Here is a 23,614-nt window from a genome sequence, read left to right on the forward strand (position 1 = left end):
GGGCCAGCCCCAGCTGACAGCAGTGCCCTTGCTGAGCAGTTGGGTGTGTGCTGCTAAATTGTTATTATGAATAAAAAAGAGCTCTGCACTGAGCTGGCAGCTCTCTCCTCGAGTGCCAGCTCTAGGAGGACATCTGTATGTCACCTAGCTAATGATTTTTCACCTGGACATGGCAGGAACTGAAGGGAACCACAGAGCAGCTGGCATCATACCCAAAATATGATTTACAGTTGTCAAAGTGTTGTTTTCTTCCAGGGCAGCCCACAGAGGACGGTGGGCTGGCAGAGGGTTTCCAAAGCACAGGCACCCTTGGGATTTCAGCTGCGGGTGGGCCCCAGTCTGGTGACCCCAAACCTCCCCATAATTACAGCTGCAACAACCTCTGTTTTCATGTCCCCCAACATTTGGGGGTTGAACATGTGAAAATTACCAGGTTTGCTCACAAGACAGCAGACAGTAGTGCACAGCTGTGAGGAAGCTGCTTTCACAGGGAAGCCTCAGGCCAGGTGTTGGTGACCTGCCAATAACACCAAGCTGTGTGGTGGGGTCAACACACTGCAGGGAAGGGATGCCATCCAGAGGAACCTGGACAGGCCTGAGAGGTGGGCCTGTGCAAACCTCATGACGTTCAAAAAGAGAAGGACATGGAAGTACTAGAGCAAGTCCTGAGGACGGCCATGAGGATGATCAAGGGGCTGGAGCACTTCTCTTGCCAAGACGGGCTGAGGGAGTTGGGGTTGTTCAGCCTGGAGAAGAGAAGGCTCCGGGGAGACCTTACAGCGGCCTGCCAGTACCTAAAGGGGGCTACAGGAAAGCTGGGGAGGGACTCTTTGTCAGGGGGTGCAGGGATAGGACAAGGGGGAATGGCTTTAAACTAGAAAAGAGAAGATTTAGATTAGATATTCAGAAGAAATCCTTCCCTCAGAGGGTGGTGAGGCCCTGGCACAGGCTGCCCAGAGAAGCTGTGGATGCCCCATCCCTGGAGGTGTTCAAGGCCAGGCTGGATGGGGCTTTGGGCAACCTGGTGTGGTGGGAGGTGTCCCTGCCCATGGCAGGGGGGTGGAATTAAATAATCCTTAAGGTCCCTTCCAACCCAAGCCATGCTGTGATCCTATATGAATCGTTCTACGACCTGCAGCCTCCAGTGGCCACCAGAATCCCCCTTACCCCATGCCTCACAAGCCCACAGAGCCTCAGGAACACAACTGTATCAGGCTGAAAAGCGATCACAACCAAGCCATCGCAGCCCAGCGCTACCCCCGCCTGCCAGGCGGTGACCGGGAGGCCGGGAGGACGGCGGAGCCGTGCCCCGAGGCGGGGGCAGGACTCGAACCGGCGACCTCCCGATCTCCAGCACCGCGCGCCAACCTGCGAACCCCGTACAAAGCACGTGACACCCCCGCCTCCCCAATGACCTGTCAGCACTTCCGTAAACAGCCCGGGGGCTGAGTGACAGGCCGCGGCAGCCAATCGCGGCGCGCGGAGCGCTGGGTGGGGCGGCAACCTGCCCTCGGCCGCTCGAGCGCGCGCTGGGGCGCGGGAAGCGCTCCCGGTAACTAACGGCGGGGCCGGGCGGCGACAGGGCGCGACACGCCGCGATAGGTGGCGATATGGCGCGACAGAGCGCGACAGGGACCATCGGCCTGCGCCGTGGCGGCGGGGGGAGAGGGATGAGCCCCGTTGGGCCCGGCCCGGCTCCCGTCGGGGCGCCCCAGCCCCACCGGGGGGGCACAGGGCCCGGGGGGACACCGCGACAGGCCTGAGGTGGCCGGGCCCGAGCTCTCTGCCTCGGCAGTGGGCGGTCGGTGTGGGAGGGGGTGACGGACTTAAAGGTTTTTCCCATTTATTCAGGCCGGGTGGGGGTATTTCTGCTCGTAAGCGTGTTTTGAGGAAGGCGTGCCCTCCTCAGAAGTCCCGAGTTTGGCGTGGTGATGTTCGCTGCGTGTCTCACTGAAGGGCGCGTTAAATATCGGAGTTTTACGTGGTAAAATATGCCAGCTGTCCCTCCTTCTTTGGGATAACGTATTAGGTGCGTTGTCTTACCGGTGCGTGTTGTGGTGTGTTGACACAGCTTCCCGATGGAGGTAGGAGCAGGTGTGAGAAGGTACGAAACCAGAAATAAGACGGCAGGAGCGGAACTGTCGGCCAAATCCCGCGTGGACTGGAGACGCACTAAAAGGGAGCTCATACTGTTTGACAGCGATGACGAATCCTCGTTTGCCTCAGAGGAGGAAGAGTCCGCTGAATCCACCGTGTCAGAAGACGGAGTGGGTGAAAAAGATGAAACTGTTCTGAAGAATGGCTTTGCGGATCAGGAGGAGAAAATCCACAGTGGGGAAATAACAGATGATGAATGCGTTGTGCCTGGGAAGCGTAAGAGGTTGAACAGCTCGGTACTGCACGACAGTGATGAAAGCGAGGACAGTGATATCCTTGTTAGGAAAGTTTTTGCCAAACGCCATTGTATAATTAATGAAGATGAGAGTTCCCAAGAACAGCAGCCTGATAAAACCTGCCCTACAGAAAACGTTTCTACTAATAGGAAACAGAAAGTATTGGCCAAATTGAAAGGTCTTGCAAGACAAAGAGCATCTCGGACATCCTGTAGGAGTGAAAATTGTGAGGTCTGAATTTTATCTTTGAGCTTCGGTTCCACCACTAAGTATAGGGGAAGATGGCAATTAATAGATATTAATCAGTAGGATTTTTAAAATTTTGTTTTGGTTTTTATTCATGACAAATCAGTAATCCTATCACATTTCAACAGTTGTCACGTGAACTAAATAACAATATTGACTGCTGAAGACCTTTAGTTCTAATTTAATTTTCATCGCTGAGGATTTAAGAATTTCCCTTCATTTGCTCTTTCAGGCTTTCTGATGACTAAGCAGCTTAGAATGCACATATCTATATTCTCTATGTTGTCAGAAAGGGAAAAAATATCTTTAATATTCCTTTTTCCTTAGGCTATCAGATTACTCTTATCAAGAAACAAAGTGCCTGTTGAAGCACCTTAGAAATCTCATGTTACCTTAATTCCTATTCAGTCTGTTTGACTGAAGAGAGGTACACGGAGATTGCTGATTTAAAGCAGAAAGTAATCGTCATGTAGTACAGAATGATGGATTTTTTGAAATCTGTTATTTCTTGTTAACAATTGTGGTCATTAGAAGGTCCAGTAGATGTAGTATTTTGATAGTGCAGACACTGAAAATTCTTGATTTGCTTTTGAAATATATTTTTTAATTTAATTAGGATACCAATAGTGAAACAGAAATAGAAGAGGAACCATTCTGTTACCTCACACCAACAGAAGAAAGTGAAACTGACAGTGATAGCATGAAAGACTTTATAGTTAATGATGAGGAAGAAGAAAGTGGTGATGACGACACAGAGCAAGTAAAGAGTGAAAAAAAGCAACAAAAAGAACTAAATACATCAAATAGCGAATTGCTGGCATACTACATCCCACAGTGTAAGATCAAAATTAGTTACAATTCTATATTTATAACTTGTTTTTAGTGCTGCAATAAATATTTATGGGCCCTAAATACAAAATAAGACTGTGTAACGGGATATGATAGTTTAAAAGCAGAAATTCCTGAACGGCTTTCGTTTGTGAAAGTGCTCGTGGTTTCCACAGTAAACTTTTACAGTCCTTCTGTATGTTATTAAAGGGAGGGTATAATTTGGAGAGAAGGACAAGGAGCTCCATTGCCCAGATTTATTTTTTTTTGTCAGTCTGCTGTAGAATGAGGCCACCTATGATGGAATCATTCCTTTTGAGACAGCTGTCATCCTCCATCTTGCGATGTACCCCAAGAGCAAGTACATTAATTCTGGATCAATTCTGTTTTGGAGAATGACATAAGAGTCTTGCTGTGAGTTAGGCTTTTATATTGTGGGTTGTTTTTTGTTTGTTTTGTTTTTAATGTATTTTTATTTATGGCAGTGAGACTTGGAAGCACTGATCTGTAGGGGTTTCTGAATTCATACATCAGTTTTAGACAAGCTGCACAGAATCAGAACGCTTGTCGTGTTGCTCAGGTTCCTTTTGTGAAAACTGGTATCTGGATGGAGGAGAAACTTGAACCAGAAGTTTATGCTGGTTTTCTTCTTGCATACTTTGTTGTTAGAAGGAGGTGTGTACTGACAGGATAGGCAGTGCTAGTGTAGATGGTTACATGCATTTGTCGTGTTTGTTCCCCAGTAAAGACATGAGCAGAATTATGTTTATTTGAAAGAAAGTTAGGAAAATAAAAATCATAAGCCTGACCTTCTGTTGTTTGCATTACTTCCTGCTATTCATAGAACAATTTATTTTCTTTAGTTTGTGTTTATAGCTCCTATATTAGGCTCCTGATGAAAGGACATGTGTGACTTTAGGACACTCTAAAATTCATTAAGATTATTGGGATGAGAAGCACTATTTAAATGCAAGATCTTAAATAAGGGGTTTTGATGTGGGACATTTAACATTATTTTTAAATTCATATTTAAATGACTTTAAAATTCTAAATTTACAATAATGGAAAAAAAATCTTCTTATATGACAGTCACATTTGCTTACACTTTCTTTTTTACTTTCTTTTTTTTTTTAAATTCTGCTTATTTTTCTGCTTATTTCTTTCCAGTATCTCGCTGTAGTCCTTATGTACACTTCCAAAGGATAGTAAAGGCTTTTCTGATAAATGCAATTGATGACACTTTCCTGAAGTCGTTGTATGGTAAGTAAATTACATTTAAAATGTAATAGTGCATGCAAAGACAAACAAAAGCATTTATTCTTGGAAAAGATGGTCTCCCGATTAGAGTATAAGTTTGTGAGTTGAAATCCCTGAGATCTGTTTGTAGTTTTTCTGCTTTATAACTTTAGGAAGTTAATCTATCTGAAATGAGTAGAGTAATCTTGGAAAAGTGTGTGGACTTCATTCTTTTAAGCCCATTAGGCATTCTGAGGTGTAAGGAAGCGTTTATGTGTTGCTGATCAGTAGTAATAGTTCCAGCATGAAAGTAAAATTAATTTCAAAATAAGCATCTCAACGGAAAGATTGCAAGGTCAGGTGATTTTTCAAAATGTCGTGTTTCATAGCTTTTTCTAGGAAATTTGATAGATGATAATTTTAGTTATGGTGATTATTCTGTGTCTGAATCTTTAACATTTGATCTTTGAGATAAAACAAATTTCAACTGCAGCCAGGACTTCTTGGCTTGTTTTTACTGAGGAAGTGGTTTTTGGGATTTGGCCTGGTGAACTTTAATGGCAGCTTCTGGTGTCACCAGGAGATCAGGGTGAATGGAGAAACTGAAATACACCACAGGCTTTAGAGTAAAGGTTGTGTATTCTTGCAACTAAAAATGTCTTTCAGCTACCACTGCTGGTTCTTTCAGGTATTGTTCTGTTTTACCAAGTGCAACAAGCTTATGAAGAGTAACAAGTAAATCTTGCCAGATTTATGCTATGTGACATTCCTTCTGTTTCATATTGTATCTGCTGTAGAAAATTATTAACTCCCTGCCAAGGTGCTAGTGGTATATCAGCTATGAAGGTAGGTTAAAGGATGTATTCCGAAGAATATTATATTCTATGAGCATTACAACATTACCTAGCATTACAACACATTTTCAGAACACAGAATGGGTTTTTCTCAGTTCATGGAAGTTAACACAAGTTAACTAGTTTGAACTAAGAGCCGTTAGTTTAGTGGTAGACTTGCTTTTTATTGTGAAAAAAATTTAAAAGTCTAGCACGACCTCTTTAAAGCTTCCAGCGTAACTGATTTATTGAAAACATGTAAAGCATATGTGGAAGAACTATAGATAGTAATTATGATAGCTATAATGATAATGACAATTAACTGTTTTTATAGAAAAGGCTAGATAGCCAGCCGTCCTTTGATAACAGCATCGCTAAAAGATTAGGAAAGGTAACTGCACAAATTAGTGTTTTTCTGTACGTGCTGAAGCCTGAGACGGTAAGAATTGGCCTGCACCAGTGAAACTCCTGGTTAATTCCTGGAATCTAGCACATATCTGGGAAATAATTGTGGAATACTCATATTTTACTCATCTTACTGGTTTATTTCTTTTGCTTGAGTAAATATTTGGAAATATTTATGCTGCTTAACTCACGGCATGTGACTGGGCTGCTGAAGGCTAAAGGTCAGTTTCTATGTGTTGCTTAGAAGTGGTGAAGGAGAAGAGAGCTGTCAAAATTTCTGCTGGGAAGCTACTCAGCAGTTTGTTTTCGTGGATTACAACCTTCTCTTGTACATTATGAACTCCTCACATAAGCTGGGCAAAAAGCAAGACTTTTTTTTTTTGTTTTTCCATTCTTTTAAATGGCATTGAGTGAATAGTTCTACCTTTGGGTTGACAGCTTTCCACTTTAACCTGGCTTGTAGAGTTTATTCGTGTACCTCTTGTGATAATTACCTGTAAAATAATTAAATGTATTAGTTCATCAAAAATGCATGTATCACTTTTCTGGGTAACAGTAGTAAATGTACTCAGTAGTAGTTTATTACAATTATTCATGGTTCTTAGTATGCAGAAGCATAATGTCCTTGAAAATTTTATTTGAGGAAACTTGTACAACATATGATGGTCAGCAAATCAGTAATGACTCTTGCTGAACAGATGGAACAAGGCAAAAGAAGTATGCACAAGATATGTTGCTCTCCCTTCATTATTTGGATGATCGTTTCATTCAGCCTCGTCTTGACAACTTAATCTCCAGAAGTCGCTGGAAAGATCGGTACAAGGTATGTAGCTTCTACTTTAAATGGTTGTCTCCAAATTATATAGTTACTGACAGATTTTTTCAGTAGTATAATTTTGAATAAAGGTACAATACTCACTATATATGTATATATATTTTTAAGAGACTCATTGCTCTTTACCATCTGTAACTAGTTTTGATACTTGCAAATATCAGAAATATTTGTGTTTATAAACACACAACAAACATTCAGATAAACGTTCAGATTTTGTTTCCTGTGACCTGAATGCTTCTCCAGCTAACTTTAGCAGATGCTATTTGGAGTATTTTTTGTCACTTGTTCAATGTTATAACAAAAATTTATCCCCCTACCACAAAAAAACAGTATGTTCATCATGAATATTCTGCTACTTCAAAAATATGAAGCCAAGATACAGTAGCCTAGTCAAAATCATTGTATGGGAGGTACTGGAATACTATGAGAGTTATAGCTGTGGTGACCTTGTAATCACTGCAATAGTTGAGTATGAGCAGTGGTGAGATACAGTGTATTTATTTGAGGTAGACGCACTGATACAGTTGCCCTGATCACCACCCCAGAAAAAATAAAAACAGAGGGAGAGATGAAAGAAAAATAACTGCCTGGATGTTGGAGTCATTCTTTAGACCTGAAGCTAAATGAAAGAAAACTGGGTAACATGTTAGAAAATGATTGAGAAGGTATATACATTTGCAACTGAATGCTAAAAAAACTTCACGTTTGAATCTCTTTGGTTTCTCTACTGCTAACTTTGTGCTAATAGAAGGTACTCAGCAGTCTGTTCAAGTTTATGGAGATTCTTTAATGCTAACAGAAAAATGTTTTTCAGGAGCGTGTTGATTGTTACCCAAATGTTCGCATCATCTTGAAAAATCCAACAAATAAGTTTTGTCAGGCCTGTGGATTGAATCGGTATTGTAAGTTCAATGTGCTACTATCTGGAAAGCTTTATAATAGCAGAACCTTGGAAGCAGATGACTTCATGTCAGATGACAAACAGGTAACTTAAAACAAGCACCTTATATAATTATTTTTAAGCTTTGTCTAGTGTTACGGAAACTCATACAACAAACAGAAATCCTGTCAGCACCTGTAACGTCTATAATACCAGAGGCAAGAGTTAAGTTGCTGTACTTTGCATCTGAACTCCTGTTCATTTTTAAAATGTGAGGACCGTTTTGCAATCTTGAGGAGTATTGACCTGGATCTAGCTAGGAGTTATGAAGGAAGTTCCTATGAAAATGAGGAGAAATAGATGCTTCCCTCCATACCCCTGGCCCTTTCTAACATCTTGGGAAAGAGGTCTTGAAAAATATCTTCCAAAAAAACAACACCTCTTATCAAGAAAATAAATCAGATGTTTTTCTATGACCTTTGATTTTGCCTGCATCTCAGTCATTGGTGTTCTGTTTCCTCCCCACCTTTACTACTTAGTAGTATTAGTACCTGTTACAGCACATGCACTTGCACTGCATGAACTACTACTAAGTATATCCAATTGTGAGCTGAACATCATGATAAAAAAGATAAAGTGTTCCGGGACATGTGACAGATTTCATTGAAAACTATTGCCTTCAACCCAAAATTAAGATTTGCTTCAATTTTTCTTCTGTTTCAAATCTCTGCAGTCTGAGTCATATCCAGAGCAGGAAGGAAATGCTCTAGGTACATGGTGTCCTCTGCATGCTTGTCTTTTGTGGTGCATGTGGAGGCTGTTTGAAATTGTGTGTCAGCCAGGCTGAGAGCACACACGAAGATTCACATGCTAACTGAGGTACTAATACAAGCACTTATCAATTACTTGTAAACTAGTTTTTTTTTGTTTTGGCAGAGGATGTTCAATAGAAGATTGAAAATCCTAAGCATATTATAAAGAAGGGAGAAACAGCTCTAGTGGTAAAGAAACTATACAATTGAGTGTTGCTCTGAACATGTCTGGCATTCCTGGTTTTTACCAAGTACATAAGAAATACTGTGACTTTTTTTTTTTAATCTTGAATAGATCCTATCTCCTTGTGCCAGGAGTCTGAGGCTTTAAATCAGGAGTGACATTTGCCTCAGAGTTACATCTGTTCTAAATATCAGAATGCCTTTTCACTGAAATTAGATCACTTGAAAGCCCTTTACCTTTTTGTGTGCCTGTAATGCCCTTAAGACCTTCCCAGCACAAGTCGTGCATTGATTAGCTTTCAGAAACTTTTTAAAAGTAACTGTATGTGTAATGGACAATCATCTCCCTGGAATGACTGCTTTCTACTTTGTTGCCAGTAAGGTTTGTTCTGCCTTGGGTCTCTAGGTTTGCTAATTCCGTGCCTACTGCTTCAGCATTAGGACCGTCCATGTGCATTCTTACTGCTCTTGTTTGCTGTAGGTCAGAACACTGAGTGAAATAGTGCCACTGTCATTCGAACAGCCCAAGTGCAGCCTAGTCAAGATTTACTGCTTCATTCTTCAGATGTTTTCACATCTGCTGTTTCCCATGTAGCTATTCACCCAGGACAAAGTATCTCGAGATCTCAGTTGAAATGACACTTGAAATTGTTTATCTCCTTTTGGGAAGACTTGTTCCCAACTACTTTGGTACATTCTAGTAGAACCTTTTTTTTTTCTTTCTTGCATTATCAGAACAATTTGTCCAAAGAAGAAAATATTTCCACTTAGGTAATCTTGTATCTTTTTCTCACCCAGCTGCCTTTACTAGGACATTTTGGATTAAATTGTATTTTTTGTATGAAACATGTCTTTCACGTTGTTACACACTGTTGCACTAGGCAGCCATTCTAGATGACTTGAGCAGTCAACTTGTATTGCACAGCTGGGACTTTGGAAGAGCTTGAATCTTAAGAACCTAGGTGTTCCCAGTATTTAGGCACCTTCACATAAAATTTACAGCTAACAGTAATTGTTATGATTATGTCTGCATGTGGCCTTCCTAAGTCATGTAATTGATGACCTCTTATGATGAACTCAAAGCGTGATTTGTCAAGGATAAAATGTTGTTGCATTTTCGTACCAAGCTGTTATCCAGCTCCTGCCTTTCTTCTTACATCTCTTTCTTTCAGGAGATGTATTTCAGGAGAAGCTATATTCCTTTTCTTTGTGCATGTAAAAGAGTTTCTGAATACAGATGAAGTTCTTCACAGCGCTTGCTGAAAGAAGTGTCAGCACAAGATGTATTTACAACATGTTTTGAAAAAGGATATAATAGGATTTCTTACAGAAAAATAAAGTGAAGCCCTCAACGAACTGGAAGCTTACCTTACTGAAGCTCAAGCCTAGATAGTTTGCACCTCTGTAAATATTCTAATTTAGACATGTGAGGGACATCAGTGTGATTATCATTATGTCATCATAATGGGCTCTGCATGTGATGCAGAATCTAGGTAAATCTAGGTAACTGACGGGTTTTTTTTTGTTGAACAGATTACAGAACCTGCTGAACAGTAGCCATTAATACTGTTTTGATAAATACACGTGTGTATGATAATTAAGAGAGCTTGGCTTTGTTGAAAGAAAATACTAAGTACTTAGGATGCAGGGAAGCAATCTTACTAGCACTGCTACTGCAGACCATAGTACAGTCATTATTCTACATTTAGAGACCCATATGTCAGGAAGATCACTAACTTAAATCAGTTTTGCATGGGAAACATGTGCCTTACCTACACAGAAATAAGTGAACTGCACAAGAATTTAATCTTTACTCAACTTCCAGTTTAACTGTGGAAATAACAGTAGCAACCCCCTCACTGCTGGCCAAATGTTGTCCCACATTGGCTGTTTTTCACTTTGGAAAACACTTGAAATATCCTACTGAATATTAAACTAACTTGCTGGTTCATTTTTATCCTCTTCAGCTTAACAATAGAAGACGAGGGTTTTCTTTACCCTGCGTAGCCCAGCATCTGGTGAGATGGTTGCTACGTGCATGCTCAGTAGAGCTCAGGGGCTGCAGAACAGACCCGGGAGAGCGAGTGATTGAGCGCTTTCCAGTAATTTTTACTAATGGCTTGCTAATGCAACATTCCTATTCCTATGGTGACCTTTAATTGAGACTGTTAAAGGTACTGTTCTCAAGTTGTCTTTGAAGTTCTCCTGGCAGTGCATTGATCAACTTGTCCTGCCAATTGAAGGAAAAGAAAGAACAGAAAGGGCACACAGAAAGACATAAAACTGGCACTGCAAGAAAAATAATTCACTGAAAGGAGGCAGATCAGCACTGGCAGATCAAATTGACTGGAAATACATATTTGGACTATTTCTAAAGTTTTATATGAAAATACCCAAGAAAAGTGGATGTGTAGAGAACAAAAACAGACCTCCAACCCTCCTCTTCTGCATAAAACTTTCCTTTTCTCTCATCTCCGAAGTATTCTGCTTTGCCAATAGGCCTGAAGAGAAACAGCTGTTCCAGTTTTGCTTAGGCTTGCAGTGATTGTTGTGAGTAGCTGCCAATTCCCATCCCTCCATGGTCAGGGAGAATCGAACAGTTTGGAGTTGTAGGTGTCCCTTACGCTTCTCTGCTCCTGCGTCACCTGCATTATGAACTGTTTTCTGCTCTCAGTCTTGGCGTTGTATTTCCATTTATATCTGTGCTGAGAGGACATGAATTCAGTCACTACGTGTTAGGCTGTTGTCAGGCTGTGCTCCTGCATTCCGTACAAAGTGATTTAACACCACTTTGGCTGATATGGCCAGCTTGAGCAGATAAGTTAAGCATTAGGATAGAGTCACTGAGAACTGTGAGGGGAAAAAATTAGAATGTGTACAGTGCTGAGATTCTTTCCAAAGCTGCATTCTGAAATAACACTGTATTTTTAGACGATCTTCCTTGCTTTAAAAACACAATGCGTAATGACATTATATGATATTTAACTATTTTCCTCTGGCACCTCTCCAGTCTGGGAATTCTTCACACCACACACATAAATAAACTATGAAGCTCTTTGCCACAGGGCACTTTGGAGGCAAAAACTGTAATTGGGTCCCAAAAGGGATTAGACAGGTTCTTGGGGAAGCTCCTTCCACGCTATGGAATGTGATAGCTGAGATGATGCAGAATGTCTTAACTGTTGACTATTACAAGTTGTATGATAATACCATAAACGTTATGGTGTAAGTCCCGTATATTATACTAACTTCCTAAACATTTCCTGGTAGCTGTTGTAACAGGGGAAGAACTGGGCCAGGCAGAGTTTCGATCTGAAGCAGAATGATATCTAATCAAACAGTGTTCCAGATACCACACTTCATTGCTTGGAATGCTTAAAAAGCTATGAAACCCTCAGTGAAACACCACATTGCATTCTTGATTGTCTCAGTGTTCGAAATGGTACTTCTGGAAGTTTGAGTCAGTCAAGGCTTTGCCTTGATTGGTAGGTCTTGCACTTTAGAAGCACCTATAGCACCCAACGTAAGCCTTACATTTTCAGTTCGGGATGTGAGTAGGAAGTGGAGCTGCTTATAGGTACATGAACATACATGATCAGTAGAGAATTGCACTATAGTAATAGCATTTTTTTGTCTCAAGCTGGTTACGTTTTCAGTTCATAGACATCTACGTAGGTCAAATCAAAAGTCCTTTCAAGTGAGTGTGCCTCCGTTGACTTCCGTGACCAGTTTATATCACCTGAGCTGTTGGTTAATAAATATATTTAAGAAATGAAGTGTATTTATGTATTTAATAAATTTAAATTTGCATTTATATTTATAAACATGAGCTAAATATGCTTTTCTATCACTCTCATTGTCAGTAGATGCTGCTAGAGCTAGGTTGTACAAGTAGGCCAGATGTTTTGGGAGACTGCTCACAGATGCAAACATTTGGTCATGCATTTAGGAAAGTTTGCTGAAAATGCAGGATGTAAGCATTGATTAAAACTTAACCTTCTAATACTTTAAAAGAGTAGTCAGATTATTACCAATGGCAGCAATGAAGAGCGTCACTGTTGTGGCTCAGAAGAGATCATTTTGCAGTAAATAATGCGGTCTGTTGAAATGTGTGCGTGTAATCTGAAATAGCAATACAATCACAGCTTTTATTATTGACGCAAAGAATTTTGACCTTTAGCCATTTATCTGCTTGTTACTCTCAAAGATGTGACAAAACATCAATCCAAAACAATGCTGCCCTTGAAGGATGTTTGTGGGGTTTTTGTAGTAATGCTCAATCGGTTTCTCCTGTGTGCATCAGGAGCTGAATTTCTTCATGCTTGTATTTATTTTCCTGCTTTGGAGGGTAGAAAACCTGACTCCAAAACCCAGCCAGATGTAGATTTCTTATTAGATAGTCTTTGTCTTCATGGGTTGAAATAGTAATTGGTGCACCAATTACTATTGTGGGATGTCCTGAAAGGTAGGTGAACTTTGACTCCATCTCCCTGTGCACACCCCTGATTTCACATACTCTTAGTCAAAGTTTGGGATTTCTGAAGATTCGTATAAGCAATCTATGTGCATTGTATAAAACCTGGGGTTTCAGATATTACTTTTTTGAAGTCTGTATGCATTTATTAAGTATATATGTCAGTGCACATACCTATTTGTATTAATATGTATATACTAAAGAAATACTGAATATTATTCAGTCTACAAAACGCTAGAACTGGTGATTCCTGTCCCCAGAAGTATACTACATTTTAAGCAAAAGTCATCAAATAGTTCCTCTTCCTCTGCTTTCACAGTATGATGGGTGTCTAAAATGCTAGTGATTTTGTAACAAAGCTCCCCCAGGAGACAACAAAGATGACAGTAGTTATAAACATGGCTGTGTACAGCTTTTGCAAGAAAACAGTGCTGATAAGCTGCCATTGCTTAGGCTTGCTGACTGCCTGCTTGCTCCAAAGTTGTTCTGCCGTCGTAGTGAAAACTACGTGGTTTTACTCTGATTTTATGCATGTAGTGTCATTTTATTTATTTCATTATTAAAAAAATGTTTCCAGATTGACTGATAAAATTTTATTAGGTAGGCTGAGTTGGCCATTCGTTATATTGTCGAGATGATGACTGTTCTCCCTGAGAAAATGATTTGTTTACTTTGGTCTAGGTTTTGAAGGTTGGTGTAGTGTGTGCAGATCGTACAAGAGTTTACCATAATTTGAAGCACTTCAAATACAAGTTGTATGTGGATTGCAGCTCCATTACCAAGTTGGATGGTGTTGAGGATGAATCAGTTAAAGACACAGTCGAACGGCTTTACAGTCACCTGGAAGACACTGAGTGGATTCAGAAGGTATGACTGAGTTAGATGATGTATCCTTTTTCAAGGAGAGAAAATAAAGCTGAGATAAAATGTTTCATTTAACTGTTAAGTTCTGAATTATTGGTCTTTGATAATAAGAATTTAGCTTAATCATTCATCTGCTTTTGCCGATCGAGTCTCTCAAACGGTATGCCCGCTGCTTTCACGTACGGTTTGTATCAGCTTCTGACATTAAGCTTTCTGGCAGCTGCATGATCTCTGGGCTGGGCTGGGCAGGCTCTTGTTTCATTTGAAAGCAGCAACACAACAAACTCAAGCTGTATGTAACTCATGAAGACTGGAAACACGTACATGAGGCACGGCAAGAATACTTTTCGCTTTACGTTCAGTACTTTGACTTTTTCAGAAACACTTTATGAACTATTTTAAGACAACTTGGAGTGCTGTTGCATTTAACAAGCTTTTAGATATCTTTGCTTCTGAATTGTTATTGGCATGCTTGTTAATGTATTGAAGAAAAACACAAAAAGCATTCTTTGTGTAATTCAGTTATTAAACCTTGATCAAATAATACAAGTTCTATTTGATTTGCAGAAATACAATGATCTTGAAAACTGCATGAATGATGCAGACAATTTCCAAGACGAAAAAATGGATTAAGTGGTCATATAGCTCTTTGAAAGACGTCCTGTAAAGAACTGAATGACCCGTTTTATCTGCGTGCACTTTATCTCTGCCTGGTCTTCAGTATTCCTTTTAGGCTGTATTATGCTTAAATCCATGTGTCTGTAAACCACTGTGTAAGAATATGCTGTATCTTCTTTTCATCTGTGTAAATAATAACCTGAAGTTTTACCAAATGGGTCTTTCCAGTCTTACCGCACAGGTCACTCTAAGTTTCCTCTTATTCTTAAGTAAACAGATACTGAGATGTTACTTTTGTGAAATAAAACTTCTGCCTACCTATGCTGAGCTGCATCACGGGGAAGGTGGGAGATGCTGAGACCTTTGGAAGTAGGGCTATTTGGAAAGATGAGGCTATGTTACACAAGAACATATGACTTGCATCGTACTTTCCTTATAAATTTGCAAGCAAGTCCAATCATTTAGAATGATAGTTATGATGAAAAGGACCCAAATGCAAAGATTTATTTCCCCTCTGAGGTATCACTATAGACTGTTGCAAGGCAACAGAGGAACTATTCTGCAGTTCTGACTACATTTCCAGCACAATAGTCATTCCTCTCTTTAGAGACTAGGTGATGAGTCACTTTATAGGCGTCATACCGACTGAGTCTGGCTTAGCCATCTAACTGAACACTTGGGCCCACAATGCTGTCTCTGATACACAACTGAGACAACTTACTGAGATTTAAAATGTCAAATTATGTTGTACAAACATAATGGCAACAACTTGCAGTAACTAAACAATTAAGAGAGTGGATTAGTGTGGCCGTGCAAGCTAAGCAAGAATTCTTCCAGCATAATCCGACAACAGAAAGTAGGAGTTACTCAGAGTCATGATGCATGGCCTACCATGCGGCACGGGGAGTAGATTTTTGAAGAGCTGGGAAGGGTTAAGTACTGTATTGTCCCTTCTGTCCCTTTACGTTGTGCTGCATATAAAATTAATTGGACGTAGCCTAAGAGAAGGTGCAGGGCACAGGGTTTTGAATCCAGGTAGGGGCTGTTACATCCTTCTGTATGCACACACTCTTATTAGTCTGTTGTGGCTGAGCAGCTTGGTAAAATGGATGATATTGTTAACTCTCCAGATTTTTTAACAAGTTGCTTTCTCAGAAGTAAAACTAATGAAGCCTAATTTTTCAGGTATTTGTCCATCAGAACTCTTCCTGCTCAATATGCCGCTTTACTGGTAACATGCTGATTGGGTAGGCAACCACTGCCACGTCTATCATGTCATGGTCAGAATCTGTTGGCTTTTTTTCTGTAGGAACTGTAACTTAAATTTGCCCTTTAGTAGCTTTTCTCCAGCATTAATTGTAAGTAATGAAGTACTTTCATATCTTCAGGTGTTGAAATTCAGCAATGGGTTTAGGTGGTGGTAGAATGAGCCGATATTGTCAGTTCTCTGTCATACCATGTAAGTAACAAGATTTACAAACCATGATGAAATATCCCAGTAAAGAGGATGAGACGTACCCTAAAGTAAACTTATACTTGAAGACATTATTTTCATACCTTAACTGTCAGTTAAATATGTAAATATTCTGAGATTTTATATATCATATTTATCTCCCTGGTTACCAGAGCTGAAGAAACTTGTGCTTTCTATTCTCTTTCCTTGTCCATCCTTGTTATTCTGGGACTGTTGGTGGGAACACACCCATCAACTTAAAATTACTGAGGAATCAATCTCAAGCATATCCCTTTTAGGAAAATCAATGCCAGTTGAAAACCTGACTTCTTTCTGGTAGCGAAATCTCTGTACACTTTTGTCGGTATCTCTAAAATAATGACATTTGTTTGGTGTAACGTTTTCTCATGAAGGAAAAATGTTTTGAAATTAATGGGGTTTGTACCACTTAATGGTGTGCGCTTTCGCAGCCCTTTCAGAATAGTCTTAAATTCTGCTGCCTTCCGAATTTTCTGAAAGCTCTAGAAAATGATTTTTATGTAAAAAAAAAAAAAATGCTGTTAGAATTAATGGTCAGTTTCTCATTTTGCCACATTTAAACTGAATGCTACCAAAATAAATAAAAAAATAAGTTTGGGAAATTTTGGCTTTTTGAGTAATTATAATATTTCAATAACACCTACATTTAGATTGAAAATAGTCAACATATTCCAGTGATGAATTTTGCACATTCCGGGATTTCTGCATCGTTGGCTCGTTGGTCTAGGGGTATGATTCTCGCTTAGGGTGCGAGAGGTCCCGGGTTCAAATCCCGGACGAGCCCTTCTTTTCCTCCCCAGCGCACAAACGGGGGGGTGGAATATTATTGGATGCGAGGGCGGTCTGGCTGTGCCGTCTGTCACCTCACTGATCACCAGGGCTGCTTCAGCTGATGTGGCAGGCTAGGGGGGTGTCCCCTTCCTCCCTCACCGCTCCGTGTGCGTCCCTCCCAACCTTCCCCGACAGAGACCCTACAGTTCATCAGGCAGGGGTACAGGGTAGCTGCGCTCCCCGCTAGAAACAGGCTCAACCATTCTGTGGTCCCAGATCATGTTTCTCACCTCCTCTTCATTTGCATAAAAAGTCTCTGAGCTACTTCTTTCTTTTTCCTGCAGGCAGTTGTTTTTTTTCCAGTCACGCAAAAGTTCTTGGAAGAAAGTGCCTCCGCAGGCTCACCGATTTTGCCTGTGACATCACTAGTTGGACTAAGAAAATGCTAGTTAGACTAAGAAAATGCCTCGAATTGACATCACTGATTTCTATTTCAGCAGGAAACTGATAACTTGAGCTGGCTTGGCACGGGGCTGACAAAATGTTTGTGTGTGTATAACCAGACTTCACTATTCCTCTCACTGAGATTAGAGGAAGTGATAATATTTTTGTGGCTGTTGTTTTACCTGAAGAGTTTCTACAAGGCAGAGAACGTGAAGTATCATGACATCGTGTTTACATTCGTCTTCACCACAGGAAATGAAAAAATTGTTTAGAAGAGACATTTCTGTGAAAATTCAGGTCAAATTATCCAGGACAGGCTGTATGTAAATGCTAGCACTTGTACAGCATGTTGTGCTAAGAGGGTTCCCCCCCCCGCGACGTTTTCGGGTCCAATTGCAGCAAGAATATTTGTAATAGAGAAATGCAAACGTCAGCTGATGGGGGAAGTCAGAAATCCAGCCAGTCTTTCATAGTTTCTGTTCTACTCCAGAGATTTTGAGTGGATTTAGAGGGTGAGAGGATATAATGCTTGTACTGAGAGGGCATTTTTAATTGTCTTCAGTGTGAGTTTTTGAAGTAGTAGCTCTAATTAAGATAAAGCACCTGTCTTAATGGAACAATGAAGAAAGATCAGTATGTGATTAGACTTGGAGCCGGTGATTAATGATCATACTTGGAAATTACTTTAGCTCCTGTAGTGTTTGAATAATCTGATCTAGCTGAAGTTCTGTAGCCCGGGACTATGATAATGATAAAATTCACACGCGATGCTTATGCATAGGATCAGCCGTACAAATGTGGTGTACTTTTGGGAAATGAGGCCCTTTATGGTCTATATTCTGTGTCCAGTTCTTGCAGGAAGTTTGAAAAGAAGTGGTTTTCCTCCCCTTGTCCCTCAGTTTTCAGAAAGAGAATCATTTGTGGATCAAGTAGGATGGCAAACTTCGCTATTAGCAGATAGCTGATACTGCCTTTTTCTTTCTTTTTTTTTTTTTTTTTAGACAGTGAAAGCTTCTGTTTTCCAAAAGCAGCTATTTCTAGTAGTTCAGCAGGCAATTACAGGCAATTCCCATGCTTAACTCCTCTAGTTTACTTTCATTTGGATAAATAAAGGCTTGTAGTTTTATCCTTCTTTAAGTCTTCCTGGATAAACAGAGTGGGTGTGTTAGATAAACACATGTACATACAGTACCACTCCAAGAGAAATATCCAGCACACATGAAATACATTTTATTAAGTCGACTTGCTGATTCTGCTTTGAGAAATAGTAAATATCAAGTTCTAATTTGAATTTAGAGGTGAGACAAAAGAATGTCAGAAAAGATGACTGACCAGCCAAGGAATAATGTGAGAAATAATGTGAAGTGGTATTACAAGAACCTGATGATAATGCCCCCTTCGTGGGCTACACTTCCCGGAATAGTTTATGTGAATTTGGGTGTTTTTCTAGGTAATAAGGGATGGTATGGGTTGTTTTTATTTTGTTTGTTTGTTTTCCCTCTTATTTGTTAAATAACACGTAGACAGTTTCTTTAGATTTTTCTGGAAATTGTATTCTTAATTCAGAAAGGTGTGTGTGTGTTCAAGATGACTTACCTTACAGTTTACACAGAGCAGTACTGCATGAGCCTGTGCCCAAACTTTAAGGACAAGAAAAGTGACTCAGGTGCAGTCAGATTCTGCTCCAAAGTTTAGCAATTGAGCAGGCGAGCTGCACGGTGCATCCTAACAGCACACCTAGCTGGAAGTACATTTATCACATTATTTATAACAGTAGTCATTCAGAATGTCTAAGAACCCTCTGAAAAACAAATAATGGGAATGGCTGAAAATTTATAGCCCTAGTTAGTCTTCCACGGGACTGTTATTAAGCACGTGCCATTTTGGTGGAGTTAATACAACTTTGAAGGACTTTGATACATGATTTCTAAACAGAGATGAACGAGGTATGTGCCTAGATTTAGGCACGGACTCACGTTTTTAGGTGACGGAGGTTCAGCATAGTCATTTTGTTCAACTTTTGGAAAGTTATCAGCACAATGGGACTTCCACGGTGAGAATTCCTGGCTGAGAAGCCAGCACCAGGAAAGGCTTTGCTCACCCGGTAGGGGCTGCTGGCTTGGGAAACTCAGAGCTGCAGCAGCAGGAGCAAATTCACACGGAAAAATACTCAAGGATGACAGCTCACATGAGACTACAGTATCATTTCAAGAGGTCACAGATGTTGGCGTAGGGGATAAAAGTAATGAATTATTCAGGACCCATTATGTTAATGTTTCATCACGTGTGGTTTTATGAGGACGCATATGACACGATCGCAAGTGACGTTAGGGTGATGTTCAGAACCGTCTGCTTTTAAGAAAACTGACAAGTAGCCGACCCCAAAAAGATACCTGTTTCCAGGAGCTGGTAGCATTCGGCAGCGTCTCCTGGACAAAAGTTGTAAAGCTGAAGGATGGGTTTAGGGTATTTCCTTCTCAGAAACACCAGGGGCAGTCTTTGCTGTGTATTGCGCGGCTGGGGACTCGCAGCCCTGCAACCAAGCCGTCTCTCGCCCTGGAAGCGGTCTGTATTAAACCACAAAACACATCAGATGCTGCTTTGCAAAAAGTGAATCTTAGACATCTAAAGTTACAGCTCAAAAATCTTTGTTTTGAAAGACCGTTCTCCGAGTTCTGCAGAAGCTCATAAGAGAGAGGATTCCTGTAGCTACCCGGGTATCTCCCTGGGCAGCACCATTGGTTTCATGTGCCCACAGCAACTTTGAAAACCCCCATCAAGATGTCATTTGAAGTGCCCTTGCTTATTTTCCACGAGATTTGTGTTCGTGTGACATGTACGGTCCGTGGCTGACCCTCCTAAACACAGCAGTGACATCTGAGCTGTAACGAACGAATAAAAGCCCCAGAGAGGCCTGAAGCAAAGGTAACATTGTCTATTATTTTACAAACAGAAAAATGTCCATTTTTCCCCCTGTGCCAGCCCATTGTTCTCAACAGATGCAAGCTACCGTTACGTATCAAATAATAACCCACTCTTCCTCAGTTGTTCAAGGTTAAACAAAAAAAATCCCTTTTTCCTGTTAGCAATAATGCCTTCCTCTGAACGCAGCACATCCCCAAACCTGGCGCCCGCGGACACCAGCCCGCAGTTAGGAAGCAAAGTCTTTGCTGGGACAGACGTGGGCCCGAACGGCCAGGTCCTGGGAACCCCCATGGGTGTTTGGTGCAACCTGGAGGAGATGGGGGTCACACGAATGTTTCCCATACGCCCAGCGCTGTGTGTTGTTTGCGTGTTTGGGGCGAGTTTAAGGAATGTGTTGTTTCATCAATGGCATTCAAAGGGGTTGTGAGCGGGACTTCAGAAGGTGATAAAAACACCTGAAAGGGTCACCGTTAGTTCCTCCTCATCCTCAGCTTGCTGCTCTCAGTATGGTGTAATGAAATTAGTGTTGTTTTCTGATGGGCCGACTCATCAAATGGGACAATGTGTCCTTGTGTTAGGGGCTGTGGGGTCCTGAAAGGTTTTGTGTTAGGACTGAAAGGTTGGCGCTTTTGCATCAGGCTTGTGTCTCTGTATGCTTGGGGCCATTTTTATTCCCAAAGAGGTGTCCCCGTGGTAGCACAGTGGTGTGTAGCTTTAATGTAGCTGACCAGCTCCCAGCTATTCCTGCATCCTCCCTCATGGCTCACCTGCAGCAAAACAGGGAGCCTGGTGGCTGCTGGTTGCAGCCTGGACAGTGTCAGGGGCCAGGTCTCGCATTTGGCCACCCCTGATTTTAGTCTGGAGAAGAGGAGGCTCAGGAGAGACCTTATTGCTCTCTACAATTAGCTGAAAGGAAGGTGTGGGCAGCTGGGGGTCAGCCTCTTCTCACAGGCAACTAGTGATAGGACTGGAGGGAATGGCCTCAAGTTGTGCCAGGGGAGGTTCAGGTTGGAAATGAGGAGACAGAAAGAGCAGTCAGGCATTGGTCTGCCCAGGGAGGTGGTGGGGTCACCGTCCCTGGGGTTGTTCAAGGAGAGGTTGGACGTGGTGCTTAGGGATGTGGGTTAGCGGGTGACAATGGTGGTAGGGGGACGGTTGGACCAGATGATCTCGGAGGGCTTTTCCAACCTTGATGAACCGAGGAGACAGCGAAGAGAAGCACCAAGGCTGTGACTTTCCCGGGAAGGAAGCAAAGTGCCAGACACCCAAGAAGCTCCCACCAGAGCCTCCCCCTCCCCAAACCTTCCCTCCCCCCCTCCCCCCCCCCCCCCCCCCCATGCACGAAATCACCCTAGAAAACCCCCTTTCCCTCCCCACCCACCTTCCCGGAGCAAACCACCCTCTTCCAGCCCCCAGAGCCCCAACCCGGCAGCACGACTCCCCCCCCCCCCCACCCCCCCCCCCCCTTCCCACCGCGGGCTGAGGTCGGCACGGCGACATTTCCCTCTCCTTCCCCGGCGGGGCGGCCGCCCGCCCGCCCGCCCGCCTCCCCTGCGCGGCCGCTGGGAGGCTCCGGCGCTCGGCCCCGGCCGCTCGGTGCCACCCGCCCCCCGCCCCCGCAGCGCCCCGCACCGCGGCCCCGCACGCACCGCGGGCCGCGGGCAGCGCCGGCTCCGGCAGCCGGAGGCGAGCGGAGGAGACGGCAAGCGGGGCAGCACCCACCGGCAACCCCCCCACCGCCCCCCCCCTCCACCACCACCACCCCGGGCCGGGGATGGAATATACAAAAAAAAACACAAAGGAAAAGTGGCCGGAGCGTGCCGGGGGCAAAATGCTGGAAGTTTGTAAGTGCAACTCGCCGTTCGTGATCGCTGTTTGAAGGGTTGGTTGGTGGTTTTTTTTTTTTTCTGTGCTTTTCTTTTTTTTTTTTTCGTGCTTTTCTTGAAACTGTACTTGAAACTATTCGGTAGCCGGGAGTCTAAGGGAAAGTATGCGAAAGGAGTTCTTTGCCTTGGGTTGGCGGCTCGCTGCTTTATTGCTAAGGGGGGAAATAAGCGCTGAAAGCAAGACGGATTTTATCCAGCGGCTGGATTAAGCGGAGGCGAAGCGTGCTCTGGAAGTCCAGTGCCTGACATTGTTCCGGAGCGGGGATCCGTCCCTCTCGTTCCCGGAGGAGCTGCCCCTTCAGCTGCAGACACTTGGATCCTGCACGAAAACCCGAGAGCGGCCGGCGCGGAGCGAGCAGGAGAAACGGAGACCGCACAAAGACCAAACTAACCCGAGCCTCCTCCTCCTTCCGCGGCTATTTGCACATCTACTGAAGACTTTATAAAAATAATAATAACAAGCCAACGAGCGACCCGCTCCGCCAGCCCTTGGAAGATTTTGGAAGGGGGGGGGGGGGGAGGTGTCGGCTCCGTGCCGCTGAGCCCCGCGACCCCTTTTTCCCTGCCTAAATTTCCCCCTGAAGGAACGACCCCCCCCCAGCCCCCGAAATGAAATAAAACCAATAAACCTGCCAAGCCCCACTCCTTCCCGAGGGGGACCTCCTTTCGGCCGGGGATCCCTTTTGGAGGCAGCGGGTTAATTTTTTAATTTTTTTCCCCCTCTCCCGTGTGCCACCCCCCCCCCCCCACTCAAGACCCCCATCCCTTCCCTTTCACACCCCCCCCCCCCCCCCCGCGGGCTCAGCCCGTCCCCGACCCCCTCGGCCGATGGTGGCCCGTCCCTAGCAGCCCCCCCCACCCCCGTTTTTTCCCCGTTCCCCTCTTTTTTCCCCCCAAAACACCCCCGGTCGGGGGGGGGGGGGGAGGGGGGGTTCTCGGTGCCGTTGGCGGTGTGGGGTCGCGGGGCCTCCCCCCCCGCCTTCTCCCCTCCATGTGGCACTGAGGCGGCCGGCCACCAGCGGCGGGGGGCGGCGATGGGCGACACGGCTCCCCCCCAGGCCGCGGGGCTGGGGGCCGGGCTGCTGGGGGGCGGCGGGGGCGGCCCGGCGGCCCCCCGGGTCCACAGCGCCATCGTGGAGCGGCTGCGGGCCCGCATCGCCGTGTGCCGCCAGCACCACCTCAGCTGCGAGGGGCGCTACGAGCGGGGCCGCGCCGAGAGCTCCGACCGCGAGCGGGAGAGCACCTTGCAGCTCCTCCACCTCGTGCAGCAGGGGCAGGGGGCCCGCAAGGCCGCCAAGCACCCCAAGGCGGCCGCAGGAGGAGGAGGAGGAGGAGGAGGAGGAGGTGGAGGAGGAGGAGGAGGAGGAGCGGCCACCCCGTCCTCCGCCGCCGCCGCGCCCCCCGACTACCACCAGCACCTCCTCAGCAACGGCGGCGCCAACGGGGAGCAGGCGGCGGGGGAGCAGCGAGCCTCGGCCCTGCTGGCGGT

At 43.6% G+C, this 23,614-nt stretch overlaps 2 protein-coding genes across 5 annotated transcripts in view; both read left to right on the top strand.

Moving 5' to 3' along the window:
* Positions 1 to 1,026: 1,026 nt before the first annotated feature.
* On the top strand, positions 1,027 to 16,701 carry CCDC82 (coiled-coil domain containing 82). Of its 4 annotated transcripts, none has more exons than XM_080584228.1 (8): positions 1,027 to 1,552; positions 2,072 to 2,624; positions 3,256 to 3,475; positions 4,635 to 4,727; positions 6,640 to 6,764; positions 7,591 to 7,761; positions 13,807 to 13,992; positions 14,557 to 16,701. In XM_080584228.1, the coding sequence occupies exons 2-8, from the start codon at positions 2,079 to 2,081 to the stop codon at positions 14,620 to 14,622; spliced, it is 1,407 nt and encodes a 468-aa protein (XP_080440354.1). In that variant the 5' UTR covers positions 1,027 to 1,552; positions 2,072 to 2,078; the 3' UTR covers positions 14,623 to 16,701. The 4 variants fall into 4 exon arrangements, with proteins under 4 accessions (XP_080440354.1, XP_080440356.1, XP_080440355.1 ...); XM_080584230.1 differs by lacking the exons at positions 1,027 to 1,552; positions 14,557 to 16,701 and adding exons at positions 1,823 to 1,984; positions 8,390 to 8,535 and having other exon boundaries at positions 13,807 to 13,944; XM_080584229.1 differs by lacking the exons at positions 1,027 to 1,552; positions 14,557 to 16,701 and adding exons at positions 1,828 to 1,984; positions 14,108 to 14,547 and having other exon boundaries at positions 13,807 to 14,012.
* A 5,116-nt stretch (positions 16,702 to 21,817) lies between these two features.
* MAML2 (mastermind like transcriptional coactivator 2) overlaps positions 21,818 to 23,614 on the top strand; it is a 213,789-nt gene continuing 211,992 nt past the window's right edge. The window contains exon 1 of the mRNA XM_080589102.1: positions 21,818 to 23,612. Within this exon, the coding sequence (XP_080445228.1) occupies positions 23,160 to 23,612 (453 nt within the window). The 5' untranslated portion in view covers positions 21,818 to 23,159. The remainder of the gene's footprint in view (positions 23,613 to 23,614) is intronic.

Source organism: Anser brachyrhynchus (genome assembly GCF_964034855.1).
Source record: "Anser brachyrhynchus genome assembly, chromosome: 1".
Lineage (NCBI taxonomy): Eukaryota > Metazoa > Chordata > Aves > Anseriformes > Anatidae > Anser > Anser brachyrhynchus.

Excerpts from the sequence above, each read along its gene's own strand:
- CCDC82 (XM_080584227.1), top strand. The coding sequence starts at position 1,932 with ATGTTCGCTGCGTGTCTCACTGAAGGGCGCGTTAAATATCGGAGTTTT. Across the intron at positions 2,625-3,255 it reads GTAGGAGTGAAAATTGTGAG|GATACCAATAGTGAAACAGA; the intron begins GTCTGAATTTTA and ends TAATTTAATTAG. Across the intron at positions 6,765-7,590 it reads GCTGGAAAGATCGGTACAAG|GAGCGTGTTGATTGTTACCC; the intron begins GTATGTAGCTTC and ends AATGTTTTTCAG.